Source organism: Malaclemys terrapin, chromosome 15 (assembly GCF_027887155.1).
Source record: "Malaclemys terrapin pileata isolate rMalTer1 chromosome 15, rMalTer1.hap1, whole genome shotgun sequence".
In the NCBI taxonomy this organism is placed as follows: domain Eukaryota; kingdom Metazoa; phylum Chordata; order Testudines; family Emydidae; genus Malaclemys; species Malaclemys terrapin.
The window spans coordinates 11,049,015-11,075,648 of NC_071519.1; the positions used below are offsets into that span (position 1 = coordinate 11,049,015).

At 50.4% G+C, this 26,634-nt stretch overlaps 2 protein-coding genes across 6 annotated transcripts in view; one reads left to right on the forward strand and one right to left on the reverse strand.

Annotated features, from left to right (window-relative positions):
• The window catches only part of LOC128823014 (zinc finger protein 436-like), a 446,052-nt gene that overhangs the window by 384,371 nt on the left and 35,047 nt on the right, over window positions 1–26,634 (reverse strand). The window lies entirely within an intron of this gene.
• LOC128823088 (uncharacterized) overlaps window positions 1–26,634 on the forward strand; it is a 27,466-nt gene continuing 832 nt past the window's right edge. The window contains exons 1-3 of one of the 4 annotated variants that reach the window (XR_008441655.1): window positions 337–487; window positions 22,596–22,685; window positions 23,372–24,174. Coding sequence is in view for 2 of the 4 variants with exons in the window: in XM_054005176.1 (XP_053861151.1) it covers window positions 37–247; window positions 22,596–22,685 (301 nt within the window). In the remaining 2 variants the exon portion in view is untranslated. Of the gene's footprint in view, window positions 248–336; window positions 488–22,595; window positions 22,686–23,371; window positions 24,175–26,634 lie in introns of those variants that run through there. The other 3 variants (XM_054005176.1, XR_008441656.1, XM_054005178.1) reach the window with 3 other exon arrangements.

Consider the following 26,634-nt stretch of genomic DNA (forward strand, 5'->3'; position numbering starts at 1 on the left):
ACTGTCCGTTGGGGGGAAGCCCCCCGCGATCTGCACATGCCCAGAGCCGGGAGACACAAAACTCTTCTCTGGCCCCGGGAGAGGCTCCAACGGCCCCGCACGAGACAGGCAGAGCCGCAGCGCCCCGCGCGTATCCGCAGCCGGGCCGGGCCCCGCCCCCCCATCCGACGTCACTTCCGGTACACAGAGAGTCTGGAACTACATCTCCCTGCCTGCCCCAGGGGCGCTTCCGCCCTATTCAGCTCAGGTAAGGGAAGGATTCAGCAGCTGTTACTGCGCATGTTCCGTGCGGGGAGAAAGGGGGGATAAGGGGCGGGGCTGTGGAGAACTCCACCCCCAATGGGGTAGCAGCGCCGCCTCCCAGCCCCACGCGCTCCAACGGCCGCAACCGTAACGTGTCTCCTTCCCCCTTCCCCTGCCAGGCACCCCATGCGGTGAGTCACTTCCGGACCAGCTGCGGGGGAGCTCCAGGCCTGCGGGAGAGCCGGTAAGGGCCAGGCCGGAAGCTGGGATAGGGTGACCAGACGTCCCGATTTTATCGGGACTGTCCAGATATTTACTTGTTTGTCCCGCGTCCCGACCGATGTTTGGTCGGGACACTGGACAAAGAAGCAATTTTTGCCCTCCACTCCGGCTCGCGCCCTCCCCTCCCCGCCCCGCCCCGACTCCGCCCCCTCCTTCCCCCATTGGATAGCTCCCCAAATCCCCGCCCTGGCCCCGCCTCTTCCCCACGCACACCGCTTGCGCGCTGATCAGCTGTATGGCGGCGGCGCAACCGCCGGAGGGAGGCCGGACACCAGCGTGTGTGGCGCGGCCACCATGAAGATTAAGAGGGTGGTGCGGTACAGCAGCTGCGCCTGGAGGCCAGCGGAGGAGGGATGTGTGGAGGGGGGATGGAGGGAGGAGGGTCGGGCAGTTGCTCCGAGTCCGCGCCTCTCTCTTGGCGCGGCCACTGTGGGGGGTCCAGGTGCGGGCGCTGTAACCCGAAACCTCCCGCCCGTGAGTGGAGCGGAGGCGGTGGGGGAAGAAGGAAGTGGCTCGGCAGTCCCAAACACACCGAGGGGGGAGCGCTCCGGTTTGTTCACTGGAGCTTATGGTAGCTACAGGGTGGGGAAGGGCAGGGGTCTGTGCCTCCTTTGCGGGGCTCTCCCGTCCCCGGGTAGGTTCTCACTGCCCCCTGCTCTTGCGGCCTTCCCGGCCCCACCCCCCGGGACTTTGCCTCCTGCACCAGCCTTTGTGTGCGGAGGCAGGACAAGCCCGTGCCGGGAGGAAGGCTGGTTTTTAGGGCAGAGGAGCAGCTGAGCACTGCATCTCTGATTGCAGAGCCGGGGGGGGCAGCCATCGGCTCCAGAGGGTTGGGGCGGGGGCGGGGCTCTGGCGGCTTTTTTCTTTTTTTGCTCCGCCCCCCCCAGCGTCCCGATATTTCATCTTTGGTATCTGGTCACCCTAAGCTGGGGTGGTGTGGTGGGTACTGGTTTGGCCTCTGTAGCGATGGGAGTGGGGGCGGGTTGAGCTCTCTGTGGGGGGCCGGGAAATCCCCAGGGGAGAAAAGTGTCTGTGTGTGAGTGTGTCTCCGTGTGTTGCACTTGCCCATCCCCCACTGCTGCCCCCTTCCCTGCTCCAGGGATCTTCCTCCCCCGCACGCCCTTCAAACTGCCCCCCCCCGGCTCCCTGCGGCCCGTGTAAATGTGTGTGGGGGAAACTGTCATTGTTTGTGTGTGTTGGACAGTCACATAAAATCCCTTCAAACTGCCCCCTCCCCTCATTTCATAGCCACAGAAAATCCCCTCCCTCCCGCCCCCAGTCTGGGGGTTTCTCTCTCCTGTTACCAAATGCGCAGTTTGTGACCCGTTTTTCCCACAACTCTCAAAGATGGATATAAAATATCCTAAAATCTCCCCCTCCCCCCAGCCCACTTTCTCTCTTGTTGTCTAGTTCTACTTGAATGGGCCCTGAGAGTTGGGCCCTCTCTCTCTAATGATAAAACACAAACAACATCTCAGATTTATCCCTTTGCTCTGGTTCTTCAGCGTGACTAGACATTTATTACAAATGTTGCCTCTTTCCTCTCTGTTCATTTATCAAGTAGTGATGGGAAATACACTCAGATTTTACTTCTGATCAACAATTGACATATGCTGTGGAGTGTAGGTTTTTTGGGGTGGGGTTAGTTTTTTTCCCTGAATTGCCTGACCTGTTGCAGTGTATTCTGTATGTTTTGTCTTTATATCTATATATTGCATAGCATCCTAGAAATGTAGGGCTGGACAGGACCTCAAGCTGTTATCAAGTCCCGCTCTCTCTATGTCTTTACAAATTGGTATAATCTAATCTAGAACTTTGTACAGTAAAATGCCTTATTCGTAGCCCTATGGCGATTGCCTGTATCCTGTAGGGACCTTAATTCTGCACAGTCCCAGCTGCTTCTGTCCCCCACCATACCCCCAAACCTTTTCACCCCTGGAACTATCAGCTGTCAGTCTTCCCTTGCTGCTACCCCTTCCTGACTGGCAGAGAAACTCTAAGCTCTAGTCCCTTCTCTTTGCCTCTGAAAGTTGTCTTTCCCAGGGCTTTGCTGCCTCTGTGAATGGCAGGTAGGGATGGGGAGCCATCATTCTGTGTATTTACTGAACATCCATCTAGTCCCTCACACCTTCATTTATGCAGCGGTACATTTATTGTAATTATTTATCTTTTTAAAAAAAAACGTCAAAGATCAGGTTTGCAGCATAGAAACCCTCCATGTCTTTAAACAGCTGTATGTTGGGCCCTGCTAGAGTATCAAGTTCAGCAAAATTCAAACCTCCAAAAACTAGGAAATAGAGAGCTAATGTGCATACCAATGCAACCTTAACTCTGCCCCCTGGAGGTGGCAACAGCCACTGGGCATTATCTGCCAGCACTCCAGCTGCACTCACTGTGTTAGGTGTAGCTTCACTGAAAGGTAGAGGCGTTAGTTGGAGCAACTTGGTGGAGGTGTGATTGTGATATAAGAAGATATGGGTCTGAGTCCCCCATGTGTGCGATGAAAGGAAAGAGGTGCATGTGTACCTTGAGCTTCCAGTCTGTATCGGCACTGAGTTGTGCATGTTGTCAGGTGGAAATGGGACTGTTTGCCATGGGAATGGTCAGCAGTGAGATGGGATGTGGGAGCAGTCTGTGTGCTTAACAATGGGTACGTGAATGTAGAACGTTAGCTGGAACTTCTGTTAGTAAGGATGAAAGAGTTGTAAAAAGGGGTGAAGAGGTGTTCAGTTGACAAGTGTGCGGCTGTTTATGGGGAGCAGCCCAGTATCTGAGTTTAGAACAGGTGTCAGTAGCTCCTGTACAGCGCAGCTCATCTAAAACCAAATTGTCTTAGCAAAGATAAAGTGCTTTATTGTGTGCCCTGGTTGACATTTTCCCTAGTACTTTAGTGATAGGCACTAGCTCAAATAGCTGGGTGCACATAGGTGTGTTGTAGGAGTAAAGAAAGGGTCATTGCTCACGTGGGTCAGAATTAGGATTACATTGGTGTGTACCTTCTCTCTGCATCTCCTGACTATTACAAGTTTGAGTTTTACTGATCTCTCTTCTGGAGGGGCACCAGACAGCTCTGGGCAACCTTAAATCCTGCGTTCATAAAGCTTTTTGTAAGTGAATTTCCTAGCTTTTTGCACAGAGCGATGTTGGCGGGAGAAGTTAGCAGCCGTATAGGCAGTTGTGGGTCTCACACAAGTTTGCAATAGGAAGCACAGAGAAGTGCAATGAGTTACCCAAGGTCGCCCAACACGTCTGTGGCAGAGCCAGGAATAGTCCCAGTCCAGTGCTCTCTCCACGTAGGTGCTGGGTGATTGTGAAGTGCAGCTCCCCTCTCCTGTACATTTTTCATTACAGAGGAATGGGAATAATGGTCATGCTTTCAAAAGTTTCTCTCTTCCTCAACTCCTACCACCATTTCCAGCTCAGCCTCCCCTTCTTTCAAGTGTTTGTCATGGGCAGTTGGTAACCGAGCCAGCGAGAGAAATCTCTCACATGGTCTGTGCTCCAGCTAGGCCTTCTGCTCCTGGTCTAGCCATGTCCTAGCTCTGCCCATCCTCCAAACACGCCCCCTCCCTGCTACACTGTGGCCTGCCCCTCCACCCCATACATGTGTAACATATACCTTTAAACTATTCATATTTTGGATTTCAGATAATTAAATTTGTTACCTTCAGCTCCCCCCCATACGTTTCAGTTGTTTGGTGGTGCTCTAATGGTTTTCCATTGATAGTTTGGGAGGGAGCAAGGCTGGTCACTTGAGCGTTGCATTGTCTTGCTAGCTGATTAGTGAGAAGTGACGACTCCCTTTTGGGTGGATGGGCCGATCCTGGGGCCCATTACCTCTCAGTGATTGATTTTCCATTCCAAGTTCATAAAGTAGATTTTCAATATAAATGCTTTGTTACTTACATATGACCCGTACGTTGATCTGTCGGTCTTTAAGTCTTGACCAGCTATGAGCTTTCTGTAGACAGCTGACATGACCGTCCTCCAAGAGATGTTTGGTGTGATGGTTTGTCAGGTCTCAGGTGAGAGCTGCTGGCAAAGACCAAGTGACCCTTTGCCAAGGGATCTCTGTGTCACTGTCTGACCCCTGTAGGCCAGGGAGAGGACGACAATGCCAGTGGCCTTCAGGACAGGTGCTGAATTTGCTGCAGTGCCTCAAGTCCCCTCTCCAGTTCCCTTTTTGGTGTGCTGTCTGGGATGCTGCTCCACTTCCTGCTCCACAGGCCACCCCATATCTACTCCATGTGCCAGGCTGCTGGCAGCCCCCAGTGAGAGGCCATCCAGCCCATCAAACTGGTGCCCAACTGCTGGGCCTCCCTCAGTGAAGGCCAGAGCCCCGAATGCTGCCAGCCCTCTTTTTGGGGCTGGAGATGCTCCACGGACTGTTCCCTTCCCAGTGTTGCCCCCGTCTGAATAGAGTAGGTCTCTCCTGTTAACTCCTGCTCCAGTCCTGGCATTGTTTGCAGGTGTGGAGAAGCTGGGCGAGTCCAGATTAAAGCAGTTTAACCCCTTCTGTGCCAGCGTGGGGTTTATATAGCCCTTCACAGGCACCCAGGCCCAGGTAATGGCCCCCTATCAGCCCCATGCCTGATGTGGTGGGGAGACCCACTGGCAGCATTGCCTTTGAGGATGCTGCTCCCTCCTGCTCCCACTCCCTCCCCCTTTACTGCCACCACAGTGCCTGTTACCTTGACTTCCTGAGGAGTGACCCCTAGAAGGTGCATTTTGTTATCTCTTTCCCACTCCCACCCCACCCCGGATCCCTTGTGCACCCTCTGTCACTCACCTCTGTCTCAGGAGACAATGCGGGTTATGGGGCGTGGGTGATGCTATGCTGGAGATCCATCATCACTGAAGGAGTGGCAGACTTGACCCTCCTTGAAAGTTGCCGGGATGCTGATGTGCACTGGCGGAGAACTGGGGCTTCAGTGAGTCTATGGACCATTTGGCCCACACTGTGTCATTGTAAAGTCTGCTGTGCATTGCTGCCAATTGCTGCTGGTGGCGTTGTGCCCGTAAGTCTCTGTAACACGGTCTTCAGTGACTTGAGGGCATGAGCACCAGCCTCAGGCAGACTGGTAAGAAGAAGGGAACAAACCCCAAATTGGTTGTGAGGTCTATATGTAGATTTCACCAACCAGGGCTGGTGTTATTCATAGATTCAAGGACTGGAAGGGACCTCGAGAGGTCATCGAGTCCAGTCCCCTGCCCGCATGGCAGGACCAAATACTGTCTAGACCATCCCTGATAGATATTTATCTAACCTACTCTTAAATATCTCCAGAGATGGAGATTCCACAACCTCTCTAGGCAATTTATTCCAGTGTTTAACCACCCTGACAGTTAGGAACTTTTTCCTAATGTCCAACCTAGACCTCCCTTGCTGCAGTTTAAGCCCATTGCTTCTAGTTCTATCCTTAGAGGCTAAGGTGAACAAGTTTTCTCCCTCCTCCTTATGACACCCTTTTAGATACCTGAAAACTGCTATCATGTCCCCTCTCAGTCTTCTCTTTTCCAAACTAAACAAACCCAATTCTTTCAGCCTTCCTTCATAGGTCATGTTCTCAAGACCTTTAATCATTCTTGTTGCTCTTCTCTGGACCCTTTCCAATTTCTCCACATCTTTTTTAAAATGCGGTGCCCAGAACTGGACACAATACTCCAGCTGAGGCCTAACCAGAGCAGAGTAGAGCGGAAGAATGACTTCTCGTGTCTTGCTCACAACACACCTGTTAATGCATCCCAGAATCATGTTTGCTTTTTTTGCAACAGCATCACACTGTTGACTCATATTTAGCTTGTGGTCCACTATAACCCCTAGATCCCTTTCTGCCATACTCCTTCCTAGACAGTCTCTTCCCATTCTGTATGTGTGAAACTGATTGTTCCTTCCTAAGTGGAGCACTTTGCATTTGTCTTTGTTAAACTTCATCCTGTTTACCTCAGACCATTTCTCCAGATCATTTTGAATTATGACCCTGTCCTCCAAAGCAGTTGCAATCCCTACCAGTTTGGTATCATCCGCAAACTTAATAAGCGTACTTTCTATGCCAATATCTAAGTCGTTGATGAAGATATTGAACAGAGCTGGTCCCAAAACAGTCCCCTGCGGTACCCCACTCGTTACGCCTTTCCAGCAGGATTGGGAACCATTAATAACAACTCTCCGAGTACGGTTATCCAGCCAGTTGTGCACCCACCTTATAGTAGCCCCATCTAAATTGTATTTGCCTAGCTTATCGATAAGAATATCATGTGAGACTGTATCAAATGCCTTACTAAAGTCTAGGTATACCACATCCACAGCTTCACCCTTATCCACAAGGCTCGTTATCCTATAAAAGAAAGCTATCAGATTTGTTTGACATGATTTGTTCTTTACAAATCCATGCTGGCTATTCCCTATCACCTTACCACCTTCCAAGTGTTTGCAGATGATTTCCTTAATTACTTGCTCCATTATCTTCCCTGGCACAGAAGTTAAACTAACCGGTCTGTAGTTTCCTGGGTTGTTTTTATTTCCCTTTTTATAGATGGGCACTATATTTGCCCTTTTCTAGTCTTCTGGAATCTCTCCCGTCTCCCATGACTTTCCAAAGATAATAGCTAGAGGCTCAGATACCTCCTCTATTAGCTCCTTGAGTATTCTAGGATGCATTTCATCAGGCCCGGGTGACTTGCAGGCATCTAACTTTTCTAAGTGATTTTTAGCTTGTTTTTTTTATTTTATCTGCTAAACCTACCCCCTTCCCATTAGCATTCACTATGTTAAGCATTCCTTCAGACTTCTCAGTGAAGACCGAAACAAAGAAGTCATTAAGCATCTCTGCCATTTCCAAGTTTCCTGTTACTGTTTCTCCCTCTTCACGAAGCAGTGGGCCTACCCTGTCTTTGGTCTTCCTCTTGCTTCTAATGTATTGATAAAAAGTCTTCTTGTTTCCCTTTATTCCTGTAGCTAGTTTGAGCTCATTTTGTGCCTTTGCCTTTCTAATCTTGCCCCTGCATTCCTGTGTTGTTTGCCTATATTCATCCTTTGTAATCTGTCCTAGTTTCCATTTTTTATATGACTCCTTTTTATTTTTTAGATCATGCAAGATCTCATGGTTAAGCCAAGGTGGTCTTTTGCCACATTTTCTATCTTTCCTAACCAGCGGAATAGCTTGCTTTTGGGCCCTTAATAGTGTCCCTTTGAAAAACTGCCAACTCTCCTCAGTTGTTTTTCCCCTCAGTCTTGATTCCCATGGGACCTTACCTATCAGCTCTCTGAGCTTACCAAGATCTGCCTTCCTGAAATCCATTGTCTCTATTTTGCTGTTCTCCCTTCTACCCTTCCTTAGAATTGCAAGCTCTATGATTTCATGATCACTTTCACCCAGGCTGCCTTCTACTTTCAAATTCTCAACGAGTTCCTCCCCATTTGTTAAAATCAAGTCTAGAACAGCTTCCCCCCAGTAGCTTTTTCAGCCTTCTGAAATAAAAAGTTGTCTCCAATGCAGTCCAAGAGTTTGTTGGATAGTCTGTGCCCCGCTGTGTTATTTTCCCAACATATATCCGGATAGTTGAAGTCCCCCATCACCACCAAATCTTGGTCTTTGGATGATTTTGTTAGTTGCTTGAAAAAAGCCTCATCCACCTCTTCCACCTGGTTAGGTGGCCTGTAGTAGACTCATAGCATGACATCTCCCTTGTTTTTTACCCCTTTTAGCCTAACCCAGAGACTCTCAACACTTCCATCTCCTATGTCCATCTCTACCTCAGTCCAAGTGTGTACATTTTTAATATATAAGGCAACACCTCCTCCCTTTTTCCCCTGTCTATCCTTCCTGAGCAAGCTGTACCCATCCACACCAACATTCCAATCATGTGTATTATCCCACCAAGTTTCAGTGATGCTAACAATGTCATAGTTGTATTTATTTATTAGCACTTCCAGTTCTTCCTGCTTATTCCCCATACATCTTGCATTTGTATATAGGCATCTAAGATACTGGTTTGATCTTTCCTCCCAGTTTTGTCCTGACTCTCCTTTCTCTCTGCCAATATAGCCCACACTCCCTCTCATTTCCAACCCATCTCCCCTGTCTCCATGTTCCTCACTTACCTGTGGGCTTTGCTCACCTGTCCCCGTCGAACCTAGTTTAAAGCCCTCCTCACTAGGTTAGCCAGTCTGTGTCCAAATAGGGCCTTTCCTCTCCTCGAAAGGTGAACGCCATCTCTGCCTAGCAGTCCTTCCTTGAATAGCATCCCGTGGTCTAGGAAGCCCTCCTGGCGACACCATCTTCACAGCCAGGCATTCACCTCCATGATGCATCTGTCTCTGCCCGGGCCCCTACCTTTGACAGGAAGAATTGAAGAGAATACCACCTGCGCTCCAAACTCCTTCACCCGTACTCCCAGAGCCCTGTAGTCACTCTTGATCCATTCAGTGTCACACCACGCAGTATCATTTGTGCCCACATGGATGAGTAGCATGGGGTAGTAGTCAGAGGGCTGGATAATCCTCGACAATGCCTCCGTAACGTCTCGGATACGGGCTCCCGGCAGGCAGCATACCTCCCGAGATGAAATGTCAGGGCGACAGATGGGCGCCTCCGTCCCCCTCAGCAGAGAGTCTCCGACCACCACTACCCTACGTTTCCTATTTGCAGTGGTGGCAGCAGACCTCCCAGCCTTAGGGGTACGAGGCTTCTCCTCCTTTACTGTAGGGAGTGATTCCTTCTTTCCTGTATCAAGAAGAGCATAATGGTTACCTATTACCACGGCAGGAGGGTTCGGAGCAGGGCTGGAGCACTGCCTGCTGCCAGAAGTAACCAGCTGCCAGTGTCCACCCTGAGCCATCTCCTCCTCCACCGGTGGTGTATCAGTAGTCCTGCGTACTGGGACAGCTACCTCAGCTGTCTCCACATGGACATGGTCGAGGAATTGCGCATGGATTCGGATGCTCCTCAACCTAGCCACCTCCTCCTGTAGCTCTCCCACCTGCTGCCTGAGAGATTCCACCAGCAGGCACCTCTCACATTGGATGGTCCCGCCAGCCTGGATATCAGTAAGTGGAAATTGCAAGTTACAGTCTCTGCAAAACCACACCAGGATCTGGGTAGAAGCATCCATGCTCAGGCGCTCTGTCTGGCTACAGGCACAGGTGGAGGAGACAGAAGCAGTGCTGGCACAGGTGTTGCGGGTCTTCCTAACCATCATAAGCCTCCCTCTGTCAAACTCCCGTCTGCAGCCCCGTCGGATGAAAGGGTTGTTTAAGCAAGAAGTTTTGAATGTAGTTGGTTTATAAGTATTAAGGGGAATAAAGAGAAAACAGATGGAACCGGCAAGGGACCCTCACCCCCTTCCTGCTCCCCTTCCAAACTCCCTTGCAAAACTCCCTGTTAGCAGCCCCTGTTCGCTATCCTGTTAGGGGATAGCAAGCAGGGCAACTACCTGGGGCCCCATGCCACAGGGCCCTGTGACAGGCTCCGTAGCTCACCGCTGCAGCACCTCCTCCTGGTCGTCTCAGGGAATTAGTTTGAGCCAGTAGAGCACCCTCTTTGGGTGGCATCCCACCTGTCGTCTCGCCTTCGTTGGGTGCGCAGGCTTGCACTGCTCTCAACGTACGGCGTCCTCTTCCGGAGCACTGTCCTCCGACAGTGTCCCTTTGTCCATTCACACCCCCTTCCGGGGGGGGGGGGGGGGAACAGCAGCCCCACACCTTCGAGTCTGATCCTTACAGTCTAGGACCTGGTGTGGTTCAGGCTGGCCACTCCCTGCGGCTGGGTGTAGGGCAGCACATCAAACAAAGGGGGGAAAAGGGGGGGGGACTCAGGCCCGCCCACTACTCTGAGTCCCGGTCCAGAGGCCCTCAGGTGACAGTCTCGCTGTCTTCCTTCTCCTTCCTCCTCTGTCTATCCCTCTGCACCGCTTCCCCAACAGCCCTTCTCTACGCTAGGCCTCCTCCTCCCAGGCCTGCCACCTGGCAGGCTATGGAGTAGGGCCTTCTCCCACTCTCCCGAGCTGGCCTGCACTGCGCTGTCCATGGTGCTGGCCTCCCAGCTCTGGAGACAGACCTTCCCCTCTGAAGGCCTGGGACAGACTGAGTGCTCCTGGTCTGGGCAGTCTTTTATATGGCTAAGCCGGGCCCTGATTGGCTGGCCCCAATCTGTCCTCTGATTGGCTCTCTGTAAGCCCTTCCCTGATGGGTTGTGCATCTGCGCAGGCGCCTAGGCCTGCTGCAGCCCACCCTCTCTGGGCGTGGGGCAATCGCCCCACCACAGGCCCCAACAAAGCTACATTGCTTAGGCTTTGGCTTTAGCTCCTGGTGGTGGGGCTCAGGGGCCCTGGACTTCAGCCCCATGCACTGGGACTTGAGTTTTCTACCCTGGGCCTCGGCAAGTCTAATGCTGGCCTTGCTTGGCAGCCCCCCTGATAACTACTCGTGGCCCCCCAGGGGGCTCCAGACCCCTGGTTCAGAACCACTGCCTTACGCCACGAATCACAGCAATTGTCAGGTTACTGCCAGTCCCAAAGGATCAGTCACTTCCTTAGGTCAATTGAATCTTAGATCTCCCACAAAGACAACACTTGTAGCCAGTCCTGTCATAACCTCTACTGAGATTTATTTCAAAGAAAATGAGAATTGTTTACAAAGTTAAAGCAGATGGAGACGAGTTACAGTCTTAAATTTCAAAAGGCAATGGAAGCTTAATAAGCAAGCTCTACATATTCTTTAGGACTAACCCAGGATAAGGAGCTGAGAATATCTTCCTTATACCTAGAAACTTTGCCCCCCCAGAGTTGAAGCAGCATACAGATAATCAGTTCCTTCAGCATGGGGTTTTTTATCCTCTTTCTGCCATGTGCTCTGAGCTGCAAACTCAGTTAATGAGAGGTCAAGAGGACAACAACAGTCTTGTGTCTTCTTTAATGTCCCATAATAGTCTGTCTGGTGTTGATGGACCTTTCCTGCCAGGCAGGGTGTAATGCATTCTGTTGCCAATCAGCACTTCACATAGGTAAAGTCTCTCTGCTGTCTGCTGATTTACATAGCCACAGAGGCTCACAATGCAACTAGTCAGATATGAACCCAGCAGCAACTCAATAAAGCATTCAATAAAGTCTAAACACATTCTTGTCATTCTAATACCTGTTTTAACAATACTAATGCTGGGGAGTCAGACTGATTCCAGCTATGCATTTGTCCATGTTCAATTAAGACATGGGGGGCTTTTACAAGAGCTAACACCTCATCTGCCAGTGTCACAGGCAGGATGGGCAGGGATGGTGTCTCTGGCCTCAGTTTGCCAGAAGCTGGGAAAGGGTGACAGGGGATGGATCACTTGATGATTCCCTGTTCTGTTCATTCCCTCTGAAGCACCTGGCATTGGCCACAGAGCTAGATGGACCATTGATCTGACGCAGTGGGCCATTCTTATGTTCACAGTCTCTATCAGGAGTATCTACTCATCTGTACTCACTGGGGAGCCACGGAAAGAAACAAGGTGTGCTGAGACAAGGAGGCCCAGTCTCAGAGCCCCCAGGGTCACGCTTGCCAAAAGCTAAAACTAGGCCCAGCCCATGAAAGGGGGCACTCCCAGGAGAGACTGTATAAAGGCTGGAGCATCAAACAACTTAGTGAACCTGAGACAGCTGCCTTGGGACAATGACTGGGAGAATCCCCCAAAGTGACTCCTTTGATTCTGCTCTTCTCTGGCCTTTGGTTCATAGAATCAAAGAACTGGAAGAGACCTCGAGAGGTCATTTAGTCCTGTCCCCTGCACTCAAGGCAGGACTAAGTATTATCTAGATAATCCCTGAGAGGTGTTTGTCCAGCCTGCTCTTAAAAATCCCCAATAATGGAGATTCCACAACCTCTCTAGGCAATTTATTCCAGTGCTTAACCACACTGACAGGAAGTTTTTCCTACTGTCGGACCTAAACCTCCCTTTCTGCAATTTAAGCCCGGTGCTTTTTGTGCTATCCTCAGAGGTTAAGAAGAACAATTTTTCTCCCTCCTCCTTCTAACAACCTTTTATGTACTTGAAAACTGTGATCATGTCCCTTTTCAGTATTCTCTTCTCCAGACTAAACAAACACAATTTTTTCAATCTTCCCTCATAGGTCATGTTTTCTAGACCTTTCATCATTTTTGTTGCTCTTCTCTGGACTTTCTCCAATTTGTCCACATCTTACATGAAATGTGGCACCCAGAACTGGATACACTGCTCCAGTTGAGGCCTAATCAGCGCGGAGTAGAGCGGAAGAATTACTTCTCGTGTCTTGCTTACAATACTCCTGCTAATAGATCCCAGAATGATGTTTGCTTTGTTTGCCACAGTGTAACTCTGTTGACTCGTATTTAGCTTGTGATCCACTGTGACCCCCCAGATCCCTTTCCACAGTACACCTTCCTAGGCAGTCATTTCCCATTTTGTATGTGTGCAACTGCTTGTTCCTTCCTAAGTGAAGTACTTTGGATTTGTCCTTATTGAATTTCATCCTATATACTTCAGACCATTTCTCCAATTTGTCCAGATCATTTTGAATTTTAATGCTGTTCTCCAAAGCACTTGCAACCCCTCCCAGCTTGGTATCCTCCGCAAACTTGGTAAGTGTAACAGAGAGACTCTGCTACAATGGTAATATGATAGGGTTACCATACGTCCATTTTTTCCTGGACATGTTCGGCTTTTTGGTAATCAAACCTCCGTCCGGGGGGAATTTCCAAAAAGCCAAATATGTCCGGGAAAAATACTCCCAGCTTTGCCGCATCCCTGGCTTACCTTAGAGCTGGCTCTGGCGACTGCTGCTGCTCCCTGACTCCCCAGCTCTGTAAGAGCCGAACTGCCCGAGCGCTACCGGCTTCAGGCAGCCCCCATGTCTCCCGCCACTGTGCCCCCGGAGCCGAAGTGCCCAGCCAAGGGGGCAGGGTGCAGAGGTATGGGGGCTGCTTGGCAAACCATGAAGCTGGTAGTGCTCGGGCAGCTGTTTTGCGTGGCTGGGAGGTAGGGTGACCAGACGTCCCGATTTTATCAGGACTGTCCCGATATTTGCTTCTTTGTCCCGTGTCCCGACCAATGTTTGGTCGGAACACTGGACAAAAAAGAAATGTTGTCCTCCGCTCTGGCGCTCGCGCCCTGGCTCCGCCCCCTCCTTCCCCCATTGGCTCCCTCCCCAAATCCCTGCCCTGGCCCTGCCTCTTCCCCAACCACGCAGCATTCCTCCTCCCTCCCAGGCTTGCAGCATGGCCGCGCAAGCCTGGAGGGAGGCGGGTGGCGGCGGTGCCTGGATCCTGGAGCTGGTGAGTCAGCTCCGGCACCTGGCGGGCAAAGGGGAGCTGGCAAGGGAGGGAGACAGGGGGCTCAGCTGTGAACCTCCCCGCCGTGCCAGAGGGCTTCTGCCTGGGCTGCTACACCCGGGCCCGGGAGCACAGCCTGGAGGCTGCTCCAGCCCTGCAGCCCGCGGGGCAGCGTGGCGGGTCCGGGCAGGGGCAGCGCGGAGCGGGTAGGGGCCCGGTGGGCGGGGCGGGTCGAATCCCTGCTGCTTCCAGGGAGCCCCGCGCCTCTCCCTCCCGCTCGCAGCTGCGGCTCCTTCCCGGCGGGATGCACCCCCCGGCCTGCCCCGCATGTCCAGATGCTCCTTCCCGGCGGGAGGGGGACTAGGCGCGGGGGACGCGTGCCGCATGTGGCCGGGTCAGCAGAAGGGGCGTCCCGCCGGGAATGAGCCACAGCTGCGAGCGGGAGGGAGAGGCACGGGGCTCCCTGGCAGCAGCGGGGATTCGGCCCACGTCCCCGCGCCGTCCACCGGGCCCCTGCCCTCTCCGCGCTGCCCCCGCCCAGACCCACCGCGCCCTGCATATGCCCGTAGCGGGCGGCTCCGCGGGAAGGGCAGGACACGGGGCCGGGGCCTGCTAATGCCCCAGGTCCCTTTAAAACTAATTTTTTTTGCTCCACCTCCCCCCTTTTTTTGCTCTGCCCCCGTCCCGATCTTTTATACTGCCAATCTGGTCACCCTACTGAGAGGAAGAATGCGGGGTACTCAGGGGAAGTGGCGGAGACTTTGGGGAAGGGGCAGAGTTGGGGTCCTGTGGACTGTCCTCTTTTTTTTAATTTGGTAACCCTAGGATGTGATTCAAACCCACTTGTGTAGAGTACAATGGATTAACAGCTCATAGGGTGACCAGATGTCCTGATTTTATAGGGACAGTCCCGATTTTTGGGTCTTTTTCTTATATAGGCTCCTATTATCCCCCACCCCCGTCCCGATTTTTCACACATGCTGTCTGGTCACCCTAACAGCTCATCACCTTAACCACTCGGCCACCTCATTTGAGCTGTTGGGGAAGGGACAGGAGGAGAAATCTAAGGCCAGCAGAGGTAGGGCCAATAAGCAGTTTTTAAATACTAAGTGTAAGCAGGGTCTGAACGAGCTCCCCCCTCACACCTAGTGATGAGCTGGGGGAAATACTTCAGGAACAGACCGTGTTTGCACCGACCCGCCTACTCCGCCTAGCTACGCAGCATGATGGGGCGGCTTTGCCAAAAGGACCAGTTTGGGCTGATGTTGGGTTACAAAACACATGAGGGCAAAGAAATGTTATTATCTTTGTTAGATGATGCAGGGGAGGGATAGCCCAGTGTTTTGAGCATTGGCCTGCTAAACTCAGGGTTGTGAGTTCAATCCTTGAGGGGACAATTAGGGGATTTAGTTGGGGGTTGGTCCTGCTTTGAGCAGGGGGTTGGACTAAATGACCTCCTGAGGTCCCTTCCAACTCTATGAGTAAAGGACAAGAGAACACACCTAGTCCATCCTGCTTGAGGGACAAGGAATACATTTTATTGGACTGCACAGAAGTGATTGAGGGTGTTAACCGAAACCAGTGGTCCCCAAACTTTTCATATTGTGCCCTCTTATCCATGTCTGCAGCCCCTCAGCAGCCACGATCTAGAACTGGGGCTGGGAGCGGGGCCATGGCTTGCCGGGGAGAGGGGTGTGGACGGGGTAATAAGGCCGAGGCCAGGCTGGGAGCCTGGGGGCAGAGTGGTGCTCCCTCCCTGCTCTCCATGGGGGCTGGCTTAGGCCCAGAGGTGCCCCCATGAACATTCTTCTGTGCCCCTAGGAGGCATGCCCCACATTTTGGGGACGACTGCTCTAAACTGAACCCTACTCGCTAAGCAGGGGCTAGTGATATCAAATCCCCACCCTTTCTGCCTGCAGCCCCGCCCTCTTCCACCCCTTCCACGCCTTCCACCCACGGCCCCATCCACTATGTCATAATGTGGAAGCTCTTGAAGCCCCAAACCCCTTCTGCCACCGAGATCAGGCATAGAGACTCTCCCCCTCCCCCCCCAATGCCTTATGGCATTAGCTGTATTGGTGGGGAGGGAGCTCAGTGGCAGGGTACATGCTTTCCACATATGCTTTAGTGTGATAATTATGCCGATGAACTGCTCTAAGATTGTCACTGTTTTCAGGCAGGGCTCCCTGACATTTATGTAAAGACGGGATCTTATCTAGCTGGGGAAATCTGAGATGTTTATACCACAATCAGCTACATGGTCAGTGGACGTTCATGACGATACACAGGATTTCAAGAGCCCTGGGACTCTCTTGGGAAAGGAGTTTTATGAATATTTTTAACAGGTTCCCCCCACCCAAATATTGCGATAGAATCTCCAGTAAGTTCATATTGAAAATGATTATTAATGTGGGGTCTCTAAAGTGAGTGTCAAACTCATGCTACTGCAATATCTGAACCATGGTAAACAGGGGAGTGGTGTGCAGGGTTCCTGGGGACACAGAGGAGCTGAAGTCCCTCAGAGTTAGGGGAACTAGGCAATGCGGAGTGACAGGTTTCACCCCCTGCACAGATGGGGCTGAGGGAATCAGCATCGACTGGCCACTGAGGGCTGGGAGGGGGCTGCATGGGCAGTAGAACGGGAGGCAGGTTGGGACCGAGGAAGTGAGGAACATTTCAATCCTTAACAACACAAAACAGAGAAATGCTCCTGACTCTCTCCGAGGGAATTAACATTTCTGTGCAGAAAGCTAAAGGTTTGAACAGAAAGGACTGAAATCAAATGGCCACACGACGGTGCCAGAAGCCTAGGAACGAAAAGCCCCAGGATTTCTGTGTGTGCCTGGGCTCTGGAAAGGGATTTGGTTCCACTCATTGCATTGCTGTGGCCGGTGACATCCCAGGAATAAGCCATGTCAATGACTGTGACCCTGGGTGTGAGGAGGCTTTAATCTGATTCAAACGGAATAATGATTTTACATCTGAGTTATTAGCGGCAGCTTCCCAAGGGCAAGTCCAACTGGTTCCTCCCAGAGATGGGTGATAGGGGAACAGGGAATCTCTCCGGCTCCCACTGTCAGTTCTCCTGTCTTTCTCCCTCCCGCCCCCACACTATCACATGCCCCCACTAGTAATGAACTAATGGATATAAACTGAGCATCAACAACCTTGAAATTAGGTGAAGGTTTCTAACCACCGGAGGAGTGAAGTTCTGGAACAGCGTCCCAAGGGGAGCAGTGGGGCAAAAAACTGAAAAGGCTTCAAGACTGAGCTTGATAAGATTATGGACGGGGTGGTGTGATGGGACTGCCTGCAACGGCATGTGGCCGATCTGGGATTGCTAGCAGCAAATGTATCTCCAATGGCCGGAGATGGGACAATAGGTGGGGAGGGCTCAGAGTTACTGCAGAGAATTCTTTCCCAGGTGTCTGCCCGGTGCATCTTGTCCGCATGCTCAGGGTCTCACTGATGGCCATATTTGGGGTTGGGAAGGAGTTTTCCCCAAGGGTAGATTGGCAGAGACCCTGGGGGGTTTCGCCTTCCTCTGCAGCATGGGGCATGGGTCACTTGCAGGTTTAAACCAGTGTAAATGGTGGATTCTCTGTAACTTGACAGCTTTAATCCATGATTTCAGGATGTCAGTAACTCAAGCAGAGGTTAGGGGTCTGTTACAGGAGTGGGTGGGTGGGGTCCTTTGGCCTGCAAGGTGCAGGAGGTCGAACTAGATGACCACTCTGGTCCCTTCTACCCTTAAAGGCTCTGAGTCTGAATCGGAGAGGGAAGTAAAGGAAAATTTTTAAAGAATAAACCAAACATTGTAATACCAGGATGACTCTAACAGCGCACTGTCTAGTCCCGCCCCTTTCTTCCGCCACTGGGTGTTGAATGACCTGATGGGATTTGGGACATTAATTCTCCCATTCCATTGATAAACTGATACAATGTGACTGAAATTAAACCAATTCCCAGCCAAGAAAAGGGGAGATCCCTGTATTGACCAGGAATTGAACCCAGGTCAACTGCTTGGAAGGCAGCTATGCTCACCACTTTACCACTTGTGGCACCTTAGAGACTAACAAATTTATTAGAGCATAAGCTTTCGTGGACTACAGCCCACTTCTTCGGATGCATATAGAATGGAACATATAATGAGGAGATATATATACACACATACAGAGAGCATAAACAGGTGGGAGTTGTCTTACTAACTCTGAGAGGCCAATTAATTGAGAGAGAAAAAAAAAAAAAATCTTTTGAAGTGATAATCAAGCTAGCCGAGTACGGCTAGCTTGATTATCACTTCAAAAGTTTTTTTTTTTTTTTTTTTTTTTTTCTCTCTTAATTAATTGGCCTCTCAGAGTTAGTAAGACAACTCCCCACCTGTTCATGCTCTCTGTATGTGTGTATATATATATCTCCTCATTATATGTTCCATTCTATATGCATCCGAAGAAGTGGGCTGTAGTCCACGAAAGCTTATGCTCTAATAAATTTGTTAGTCTCTAAGGTGCCACAAGTACTCCTGTTCTTCTTTTTGCGGATACAGACTAACACGGCTGTTACTCTGAAACTTGTCACTTTACCACTAATGCGTCTGGCAGGAGTGTTTCTCCCAGGTGCCACTTATGCCAAATGACTCACGCCCACAGAGCTCAGGAGCTGGCTGGACAGGCTGGAGGCAGCCTGTGAGAAGAGACACGTTCCCAGAGTGACGGACAGATGGGGACATGGGCTCGACATCCCAGCCTAAGGTGCGCTAACCCCAGCTCTGCTCTCAGAGAAGGGAAATGAAAATCTATGACCATAAGGGCAAATTTCACCCCAGCAGGAAGGAGACAGCTCCTTTTAAAGCACATTTTGTGTTGGTTCTTGCTACATACATAACGATTTGTTGCTGCTGCTGATTCCAGTCCTTGGGCTCTGCCCGGATAAGGAACGATTCAGGCTGTCATTCAAGTGAAGACAGGAGATGATTTTTTTGACAGTGACGCTGCCTCGTCCTAAGGGTGTTTGTCTGTCACCTTCTAATGTAGTGGGTGATACATGCAGGCAGCCCCTGTTCCTGAGGAAATAAAGTTTCTACACAAAATCCCAAATCTTTTCACGGAAAGGAGGGAAAGGAAATGGCCACAAGATGGCGCCAGGACATAAGGAAGGTAACACAACCCCATTGTTAGGCCTTGGCTACACTTGAGGATTCACTGTGCTGTAAGTACTCCACCTCTCCGAGGGGAATAGCTTGTAGTGCAGCGAGGGAGCATGCAGCGCTGCAGGTGCTGATTACACTGGCGCTTTAAACACCCCCCTGAGCGCAGCAAGTTGCAGCTCGGTACGGCGCCAGTGTAACGAAGGCCTTAGTGGTAAGCCATTCTTTTTTTTTTGTCAAGGTCCAAAATTGTTGGTCAAAGTACAGTCAAAGTCCAGACTCCAGAGAAAATAATAATAATAATAATAATAAAAAATAATGCTAATAATAAGTAAATAAAAAATAGTTGGGGTCCATTGAAAAGCGATTTGGCCCGCTGTCTGCCTATTGATTACCCCGCATTCACTCTGAGAGGTGATTTATCTCCACTCTCTTGGATTTGAAGAGCTGGTTAGTTTTACCCTTGGTATCCCACCAGGCTGACCAAGCCATGTTATCGATGGTGACACTAGGATTGAAGGATTATATCGTATTATAAAAAACTGTAAATAAAGATGTCGTCAGAACGTGAGCGTTCTGTAATGAAAGGCTGGTTCCCCAAGTTGAGTCCCAAATGCTCTTCTAGAAACGCCCCTGGGACCCGGCCCTCCCCAGCAGGGGTGAAAGGAGAAACTCCCAGCTCTGCACTTAGATCAGGCTGATTTATTGGGGAACGGGGGAGAAATTATTACATAAGAACATCCATACTGGGTCAGACCAAAGGTCCATCTAACCCAGTATCCTGTCTACCGACAGTGGCCAATGCCAGGTGCCCCAGAGGGAGTGAACCTAAGTGACAATGATCAAGTGATCTCTCTCCTGCTGTCCATCTCCATCCTCTGACAAAGAGAGGCTAGGGACACCATTCCTTACCCATCCTGGCTAATAGCTATTAATGGACTTCACCACCATTAATTCTTTGCTGCTGAGCAGGGAGCCAGGGCCGTTCTCTGGGAATCAAGGTGCCCAGCCTGACCCAGCTGCTTCATTGTCCCCCGGGGGCCCTGCAGGCTCAGACTGTCCCTGAGGCCACGCAGCTGCTCGGGGAGCTCTCCTGGTGTCGCTGACCGTGCCTGGATATCCCACTCTCAGGGCCTGTGTTCAGCCATCAGGAAAGGCAGCAGCTTTGCTCCCTCCTGCTAAACAGAGTTCCCAGGCAGCGGTTCTCAACCAGGGGTCCTCGGTTGAGGGGGCAGTGAGCAGGTTTTGGGGGGACCCACCAAAGTAACTCAGAAAGCAGGGCCGGCGTTAGATTCACTGGGGCTCGGGGCAGAAAGCTGAAATCCGATCCTGACTGCCCTGGGCTGAATTTGAAGCAACTTAACTTTGTGGGGGCCCCTGTGTTGTGGCCGGGACTCCAATCCCCCACACCAGCACAGACGGGGTAGTAACCTCACATCACCCCTTTGTGACTCCCAGGGACCCTGCAGGGATAGCAGCTCCATGCTGGGCCCTAGGGCCCCCCAAAGCACGTGTGAGGGAAGGGGGCAGTTCCACTCCCATGTCAGGGGGCTCCTGCTGCCTGGAGGTGACTATATCCTCATAGCCCCTCCCCTCACAGAGACACTCCATAGCCCTCACACTGACACCCCCATGGACCCTCCCCCTCACAGCCCCTCCCCCTCACACTGACACCCCATAGGCCTCCCCTCACAGCCCATCCCTTCACACATAGAGGGACTTGTTTGCTGCAGTCTGACATTACAAACCCAGGGGTGAGATTTTATGGATGCGGAATTCTCCCAACCACATATTTGCCCCACCATCCCCCCCCCCAGTGCAAGGACTCCCCAAGCTAGTCAAGTCCATAAATGGGTCACTCTTTTCATCACACCAGACCGCTCCCTTTGAGCAACTACCCTTTGAGGCCAACAAGAAACCTTCTAGTTTGGGCTCATTCATGCACCACATATACCAGTTGTCCTGGGCTCATTGCCCGTGACCTGCACATCTGCTGGCCGTCAGCCATGAGACCCTTTGATCCCTGCCTCGCCTATAATCCCTGTTTCTCAAGCTCAAACCCAAGACCAGAAACTTGCTGCAGCTTATGCAGCCCTGTAGAGTATTCAGAGACACAAAGAGAAGATCCATAGGTGACCTTGGCAAACCCCATAAGAACTGCTAGACTGGTCAGAGCAAAGGTCCATCTAGCCCAGTACCTGTCCTCTGACAGTGGCCAGTGCCAGGTGCCCCAGAGGGAACTAACAAAACAGGCTTCCTGGGAGCATCTGCCCCCTTCCACCACAACAGCAAGCAGGCAGATAAAAGGGGGGGGGGGGGAGTTCCAGGAACCCTTCCTCTTTTTCTCCACAGCCACTGCCCATCAGCAGGGTTCCTCCTTCTCTTCCCTCCTGGGCCTCAGTGCGACTAAATCGCCACACCTAGACAGCTGGCCCGTCTGCTGCACCCCGATCCCCCATGCCTGAGCCTCCCTGACAAAGTCCAGCACCTGGCTCCATAGAATTAAGTCTCACACCTCACTGGGGAGTCGACTTCTTGTGCCCAGAGTGTCTCCGTCCCCTCAGTAGATGACCTGAAAAACGCAGTGTCTGCCTTTTCCAAAGACGTGGATTCAGAGTCCCGAGTGCTGACCGTTACACCATGGAACCACCTTGTGCTGTTTTCTTTGGACATCTGTGACCCTCACGGGGCTGGCTTCTGTAAGGGGATTGTTGGCCCCTTACTAAAATTTAGTGGGGTTTTTTGGTTGGCTGGTTCCCAGTACCAAAAGGAAGGGGAAGGGTCGATGGGAAATCAGGACCTTGAGACTGACAGTCCCCAGGGGCAATGGGGAGAGGCCAAAGCTCCAGCTCACCCTGACAGACAGTCTAATGAGGGGGTCACCAGGCCAGGGGGTCCCATTCTCCATGTGAGCTGGAACTACCTGGGCCAGAGTGGGGCCGAGATAAGGAGAGATCAGGAGCCCAAGAAGAGCCGGGGAGCAGAGCTGTGCCGGTGTAATGCGCGAAACTATTACCTGTAGGAATTTTCTACCTGTAGCAGTTACTCATATGTAAGAGATTGTAAAAAACTGCGATCTGATGTAATCTGCTACCAGTAGCAGCTACTGATACCTATGGTTGTTCATATTTGCTAACTTGTCCTAATTTGGTACTTCTCACCTTTCCCATCTTCTGGTACAGAGATAGCGAATTGATACCAGTAGCAGTTACTGATACCTACGCTGCTTCTTATTTGATGACTTGTCCTAATTTGCTAAAACTTGACAGTGGTGGGGGATGGAAGGATAAAGTCTTTGGCTTCCAAACGACCCTGCCTAGTTTATATATAAAATCAATTGCCTCTTAATATAGGATTGTAAAAAATAGAGTGAGGTCATTTAAACATCATTTATTTTGCAGCTTCATTTACTGTGCTCACAATGTAGCATCCTGATATCGATACTTCTGCCCAAGTGACCAGAGGTTTGGATTCATTTTAGTGGGACACATGGAGGATAATTTAAATTTTTAATTTCCGTAGGGTTCGCATTCAATATACTTCTACCCTGTTTCCCCGAAAATAAGACAGTGTCTTATATTAATTTTTGCTCCCAAAGATGCGCTAGGTCTTATTTTCAGGGGATGTCTTATTTTTCAGAAATGAAAAATGCCTTATCGGTGGATGCCTTATTATCGGGGAGGTCTTATTATCGGGGGGATGCCTTATATTACAACGAGAGGCAAAACTGTAAGTAGGCCTTATTTTCGGAGGATGTCTTATTTTCGGGGAAACAGGGTATGCTGGTGTAATTTATCCCCATTACAGTTCTATTTGATTTATTACAAGAGCACAAGTCAGTCACAGAAGTGACACAGTACCCCTAGCGAGTCTGTGCTGACATAACTTGGGTTAACATAGGCTTGTAGTGTAGATATGGCCTAAGGTATGTGAAATGTTTGGGAGAGGGAACAGGAGAAGTATGAGGGTAGACCACGTTTCATTCAGGTGTTTAGCTCCAGCTTTTCTGGAAGTGGCCTTATGGCACCATAGAATATATCATAGAATATCAGGGTTGGAAGGGACCTCAGGAGGTCATCTAGTCCAACCCCCTCCTCAAAGCCCTGAAGGCTCAAGATCAAAGATGCACATAAGACCAAAATATCATGTATTAATTAAAATTTCTTGACCTCAGGGAGTATAACTCATGTTTTTAGAATTCTTGTGGTTGTCAAGCCCTCTTGGGGTTGTAGATGTGTGCTCATTATGTTTTGAAGGCCAAAACTATAAATGGGTTTAACAAAGCATTAGATCAGTTCCTCAGGCTAGGTGCATGAGGTATTAGCCAAGAGAACCAGGAGTGCATCCCCATGCTCTGGGTGTCCCTAAACCTCTGACTGTCACTCAGTGATTGCCTGTTGTGTTCATTCCCTCAGAAGCACCTGGCACTGGCCGCCGTCAGAAGACAGGATCCTGTACTAGATGGACTATTCGTCTGACCCACTACAACAGTTCTAATGTTCAGCAAAAATTACAATCAATTTTTGCCTTTGACATGGATGTTACATGAGAGACTATACAGCCTTTATTGAATATTTGCGAATTGAGTTCTACACACAAGCAATGGCATGCAGAAAAAAACAAAGGGCGGGATTGAGAGGCAAAACAGCAGTTGCAAAAGGCAATCGCCATTGAATAAAAAAATTTTTTGAGACCAGCCCAGAAATTCAGTCAGGCTGGAAGTCAGATGATCCAGCAGAATAACCTTCTGCTCTAAAAATAAGAAGAAAAAGTTAGAATTAAAAATTCCAAATGAGAAATCACAGTAAAAAACCAGAGCAAGTGCAATACCAGAAACACAGATGTTGCTGCTAAAACTAGCAATTTCTTACTGCTGCATATTTTCAAGGAGGACTTGTTGGTAAAATATAAATTAAATAGCACAATGACCTGCATCTGCACAATAACAAAGCAAAATGACGAAGTGATAAAAGTAATTCAGGGAATCCCAGCAGCAGAGAAGACAAATTGGTGAACTTCTGTGAGACTTTATGCAGCCAGATACACTGATAAGGGATTCTTTGGTTCTGTAAAGGATTTCACTGAATGAAGTATCCGAGGGGAAGCCGTGTTAGTCTGGATCTGTAAAAAAGCAACAGAGTCCTGTGGCACCTTATAGACTAACAGACGGATTGCAGCATAAGCTTTTGTGGGTGAATGCCCCTTCATCATCTGATGAAGTGAGTATTCACCCACGAAAGCTTATGATCCAGTATCACTGAATCAAGTCTCCTACAGCACCCCCATCTCTGCTCCTCCTCCTGCCTCTGTGTGTCCCAGAGCCGCTGCAGAGACTGACCCACACCCAGGCTCTCTCTCCTATTAGCACTTGCAGGGGCCAATCCAGGTACAGGAGAGTGAGCACCCCTGGGAGCAGGGAAGTGACCAAGTCTCCCTGCCAGAGGGTGGGAAGAGGGGGAAGAAAGGGAAAGAGGAGAGAGAGACCGAAAGGGGATGAGGAGAAATAAGTGGGGAAAGCAGCGCCCAGCTCTTTTCTCCTGCATCACCCCTGAGTAGATTGCATCTGAGCTCTGGGTAAATATCGCCCCCGTGTCCAGGGTCTCCCAGATCCCCCTGCCTCCCAAGAGAATGCACATAGGGGTGTCCTTCCTGCCAGGTGTAATTACAAGCAGCTGTAGGTGTCACCCTTATGCCAGGATTGGAGAAAGACAGCAAAGCTTGGGAACATGCGTCTGTATTTACAGTCCAGTGTGACAATCCCTGCCCCAGGAGGTGTTTGTTCTCTACTCCTGCTGGATGGGCACAGAATGGGGCAGCAAAAGGCTTGTGTCAGTTTCTGATGCTGCACATTCCTTAACTTAGGACAGTATGAAATGAAGAAAATGGAGATTGAATTAAAGGGAAATATACAAATAAAAGTTCCAGCCCCTGTTGCTTATTGAAAGAAATGACTCAATAGCCCAGTTACATGTTTTATTAACACGAACAAATAAATCTAAGAGCACACATCACTAAGGCTAAATGACCCCAAACTGGGGTTTGCGAACCCCTGGGGGTTCGCAGAACGTTACAGGGGGTTCGCAAGAAAAAATCATTAATGGTGGCCAGAGGACCCCGGCATTGGAGGCAACAGGTGGGACCCGGTTGCAGGGCAGACAACCAGAGCCCCAGGGAGAGCGGGGCTGGGCAGTTGGGGCTGGCAGCCCGAGCCCTGCCCCCATCAGCGGGGAAGCTGGCAGCCCGAACCCCAGGGAGAGCAGGGCCAGGCAGTTGGGACTGGCAGCTCGAGCCCTGCTCCCCGTCAGCGGGAGAGCCGGCAGCAAGAACCCCAGCGCTTCAGCGGGGCTGGCAGCCCCGAGCCCCAGGGAGAGCGGGACCGGGCAGTTGGGGCCAGCAGCCCGAGCCCCAGAGGTCAGCGGGACCTGCAGCACAAACTCAGTGGAGCTCAGTTGACCGGCCCAGTCAATGGGGTCCAGCAGCAAGAGCCCCAGGGAGTGTGGATCTGGCAGCCCAGGCCCTGGTGCGGGGCCAGTAGCCTGAGCCCTGTGGTGGGCAGGGTGGCAGCTGAGCCCCACAGACCTGCAGGTGGCAGCTCGGACTCCTGTCCTTGTCAGACAGGGGAAGCTGGCATGGAGGACTGAGTTAGCAGGAGCAGTGCTGTACGTGGGGGGTGATCCCAGCTAATTTGTCCCTCGCAGGACACCCTCCTAGGGAGAAACCTCGTGGCGGAAGAAAAGCTGTTTGGGAGCCAAACTAGCCGGAAGCACGTTGTAGCCAGTGTAGCAGTGTTAAGGTGCCTCTGTAATTGTCATTCTCTCTGGAGTGCTGTTTTGCTTCAGTGAGACTTGAGTGAATCTTCTCATTTTCTAGTTTGTTGGTTGTTAGCAGTCTCTCTGTGTTGTTTTTATTAGAACTTTTGTACATAAGTTCAATGGATAAGTGGCTGAAAAAGGAAAGTGTAAAGACGCAAGAATCAGCTAGTGTTTCCTCAAGTCCACACAGTGGAAAATCTACGTCTAATGATCATGATGGTCCTGGAAAGTCACTTACAAAGAAAAGAAAATATGATGATGATTATATAAAATATGGCTTTACATGCATTGGTGATCAAGAATGTCCAAAACCACTGTGTGTGATTTGTGGTGATGTTCTAGCAAACAGCAGCCTCAAACCTTCTCTACTTTGGTGCCATTTAGAAACTAGGCATCCTGCACAACTCGACAAGCCTGTTGATTTTTTCAAGCGAAAATTAGCTGAGAGGAAAAGTGACATTACCAGTTTTATATCCAAAGCAAGTACTGATAATGAAAATGCACTTGAAGCATCATACCACGTGAGCTACCGAGTAGCAAAAGCATCAAAAGCCCATACCGTAGCAGAGAGCTTGATTGGTCCATGTATAAAAGACGTAGTTCATTGCATGCTCGGAGAAAAGGCTGCAAAAAGGATTGACATGGTACCTTTGTCCAATAATACGTTGTCACAAAGAATTAATGACATGTCAAATAACGTAGAGACCATAATTGTACAGAGAGTTAAAAATAGTCCACATTATGCTATACAGTTGGATGAATCAAGTGATGTAGCTAATCTAGCTATTTTGCTACTGTTTGTACGTTATGTGAATGAAGGTCTGGTTGAATAAGACTTATTGTTTTGCTGACCATTGAAAGAACGT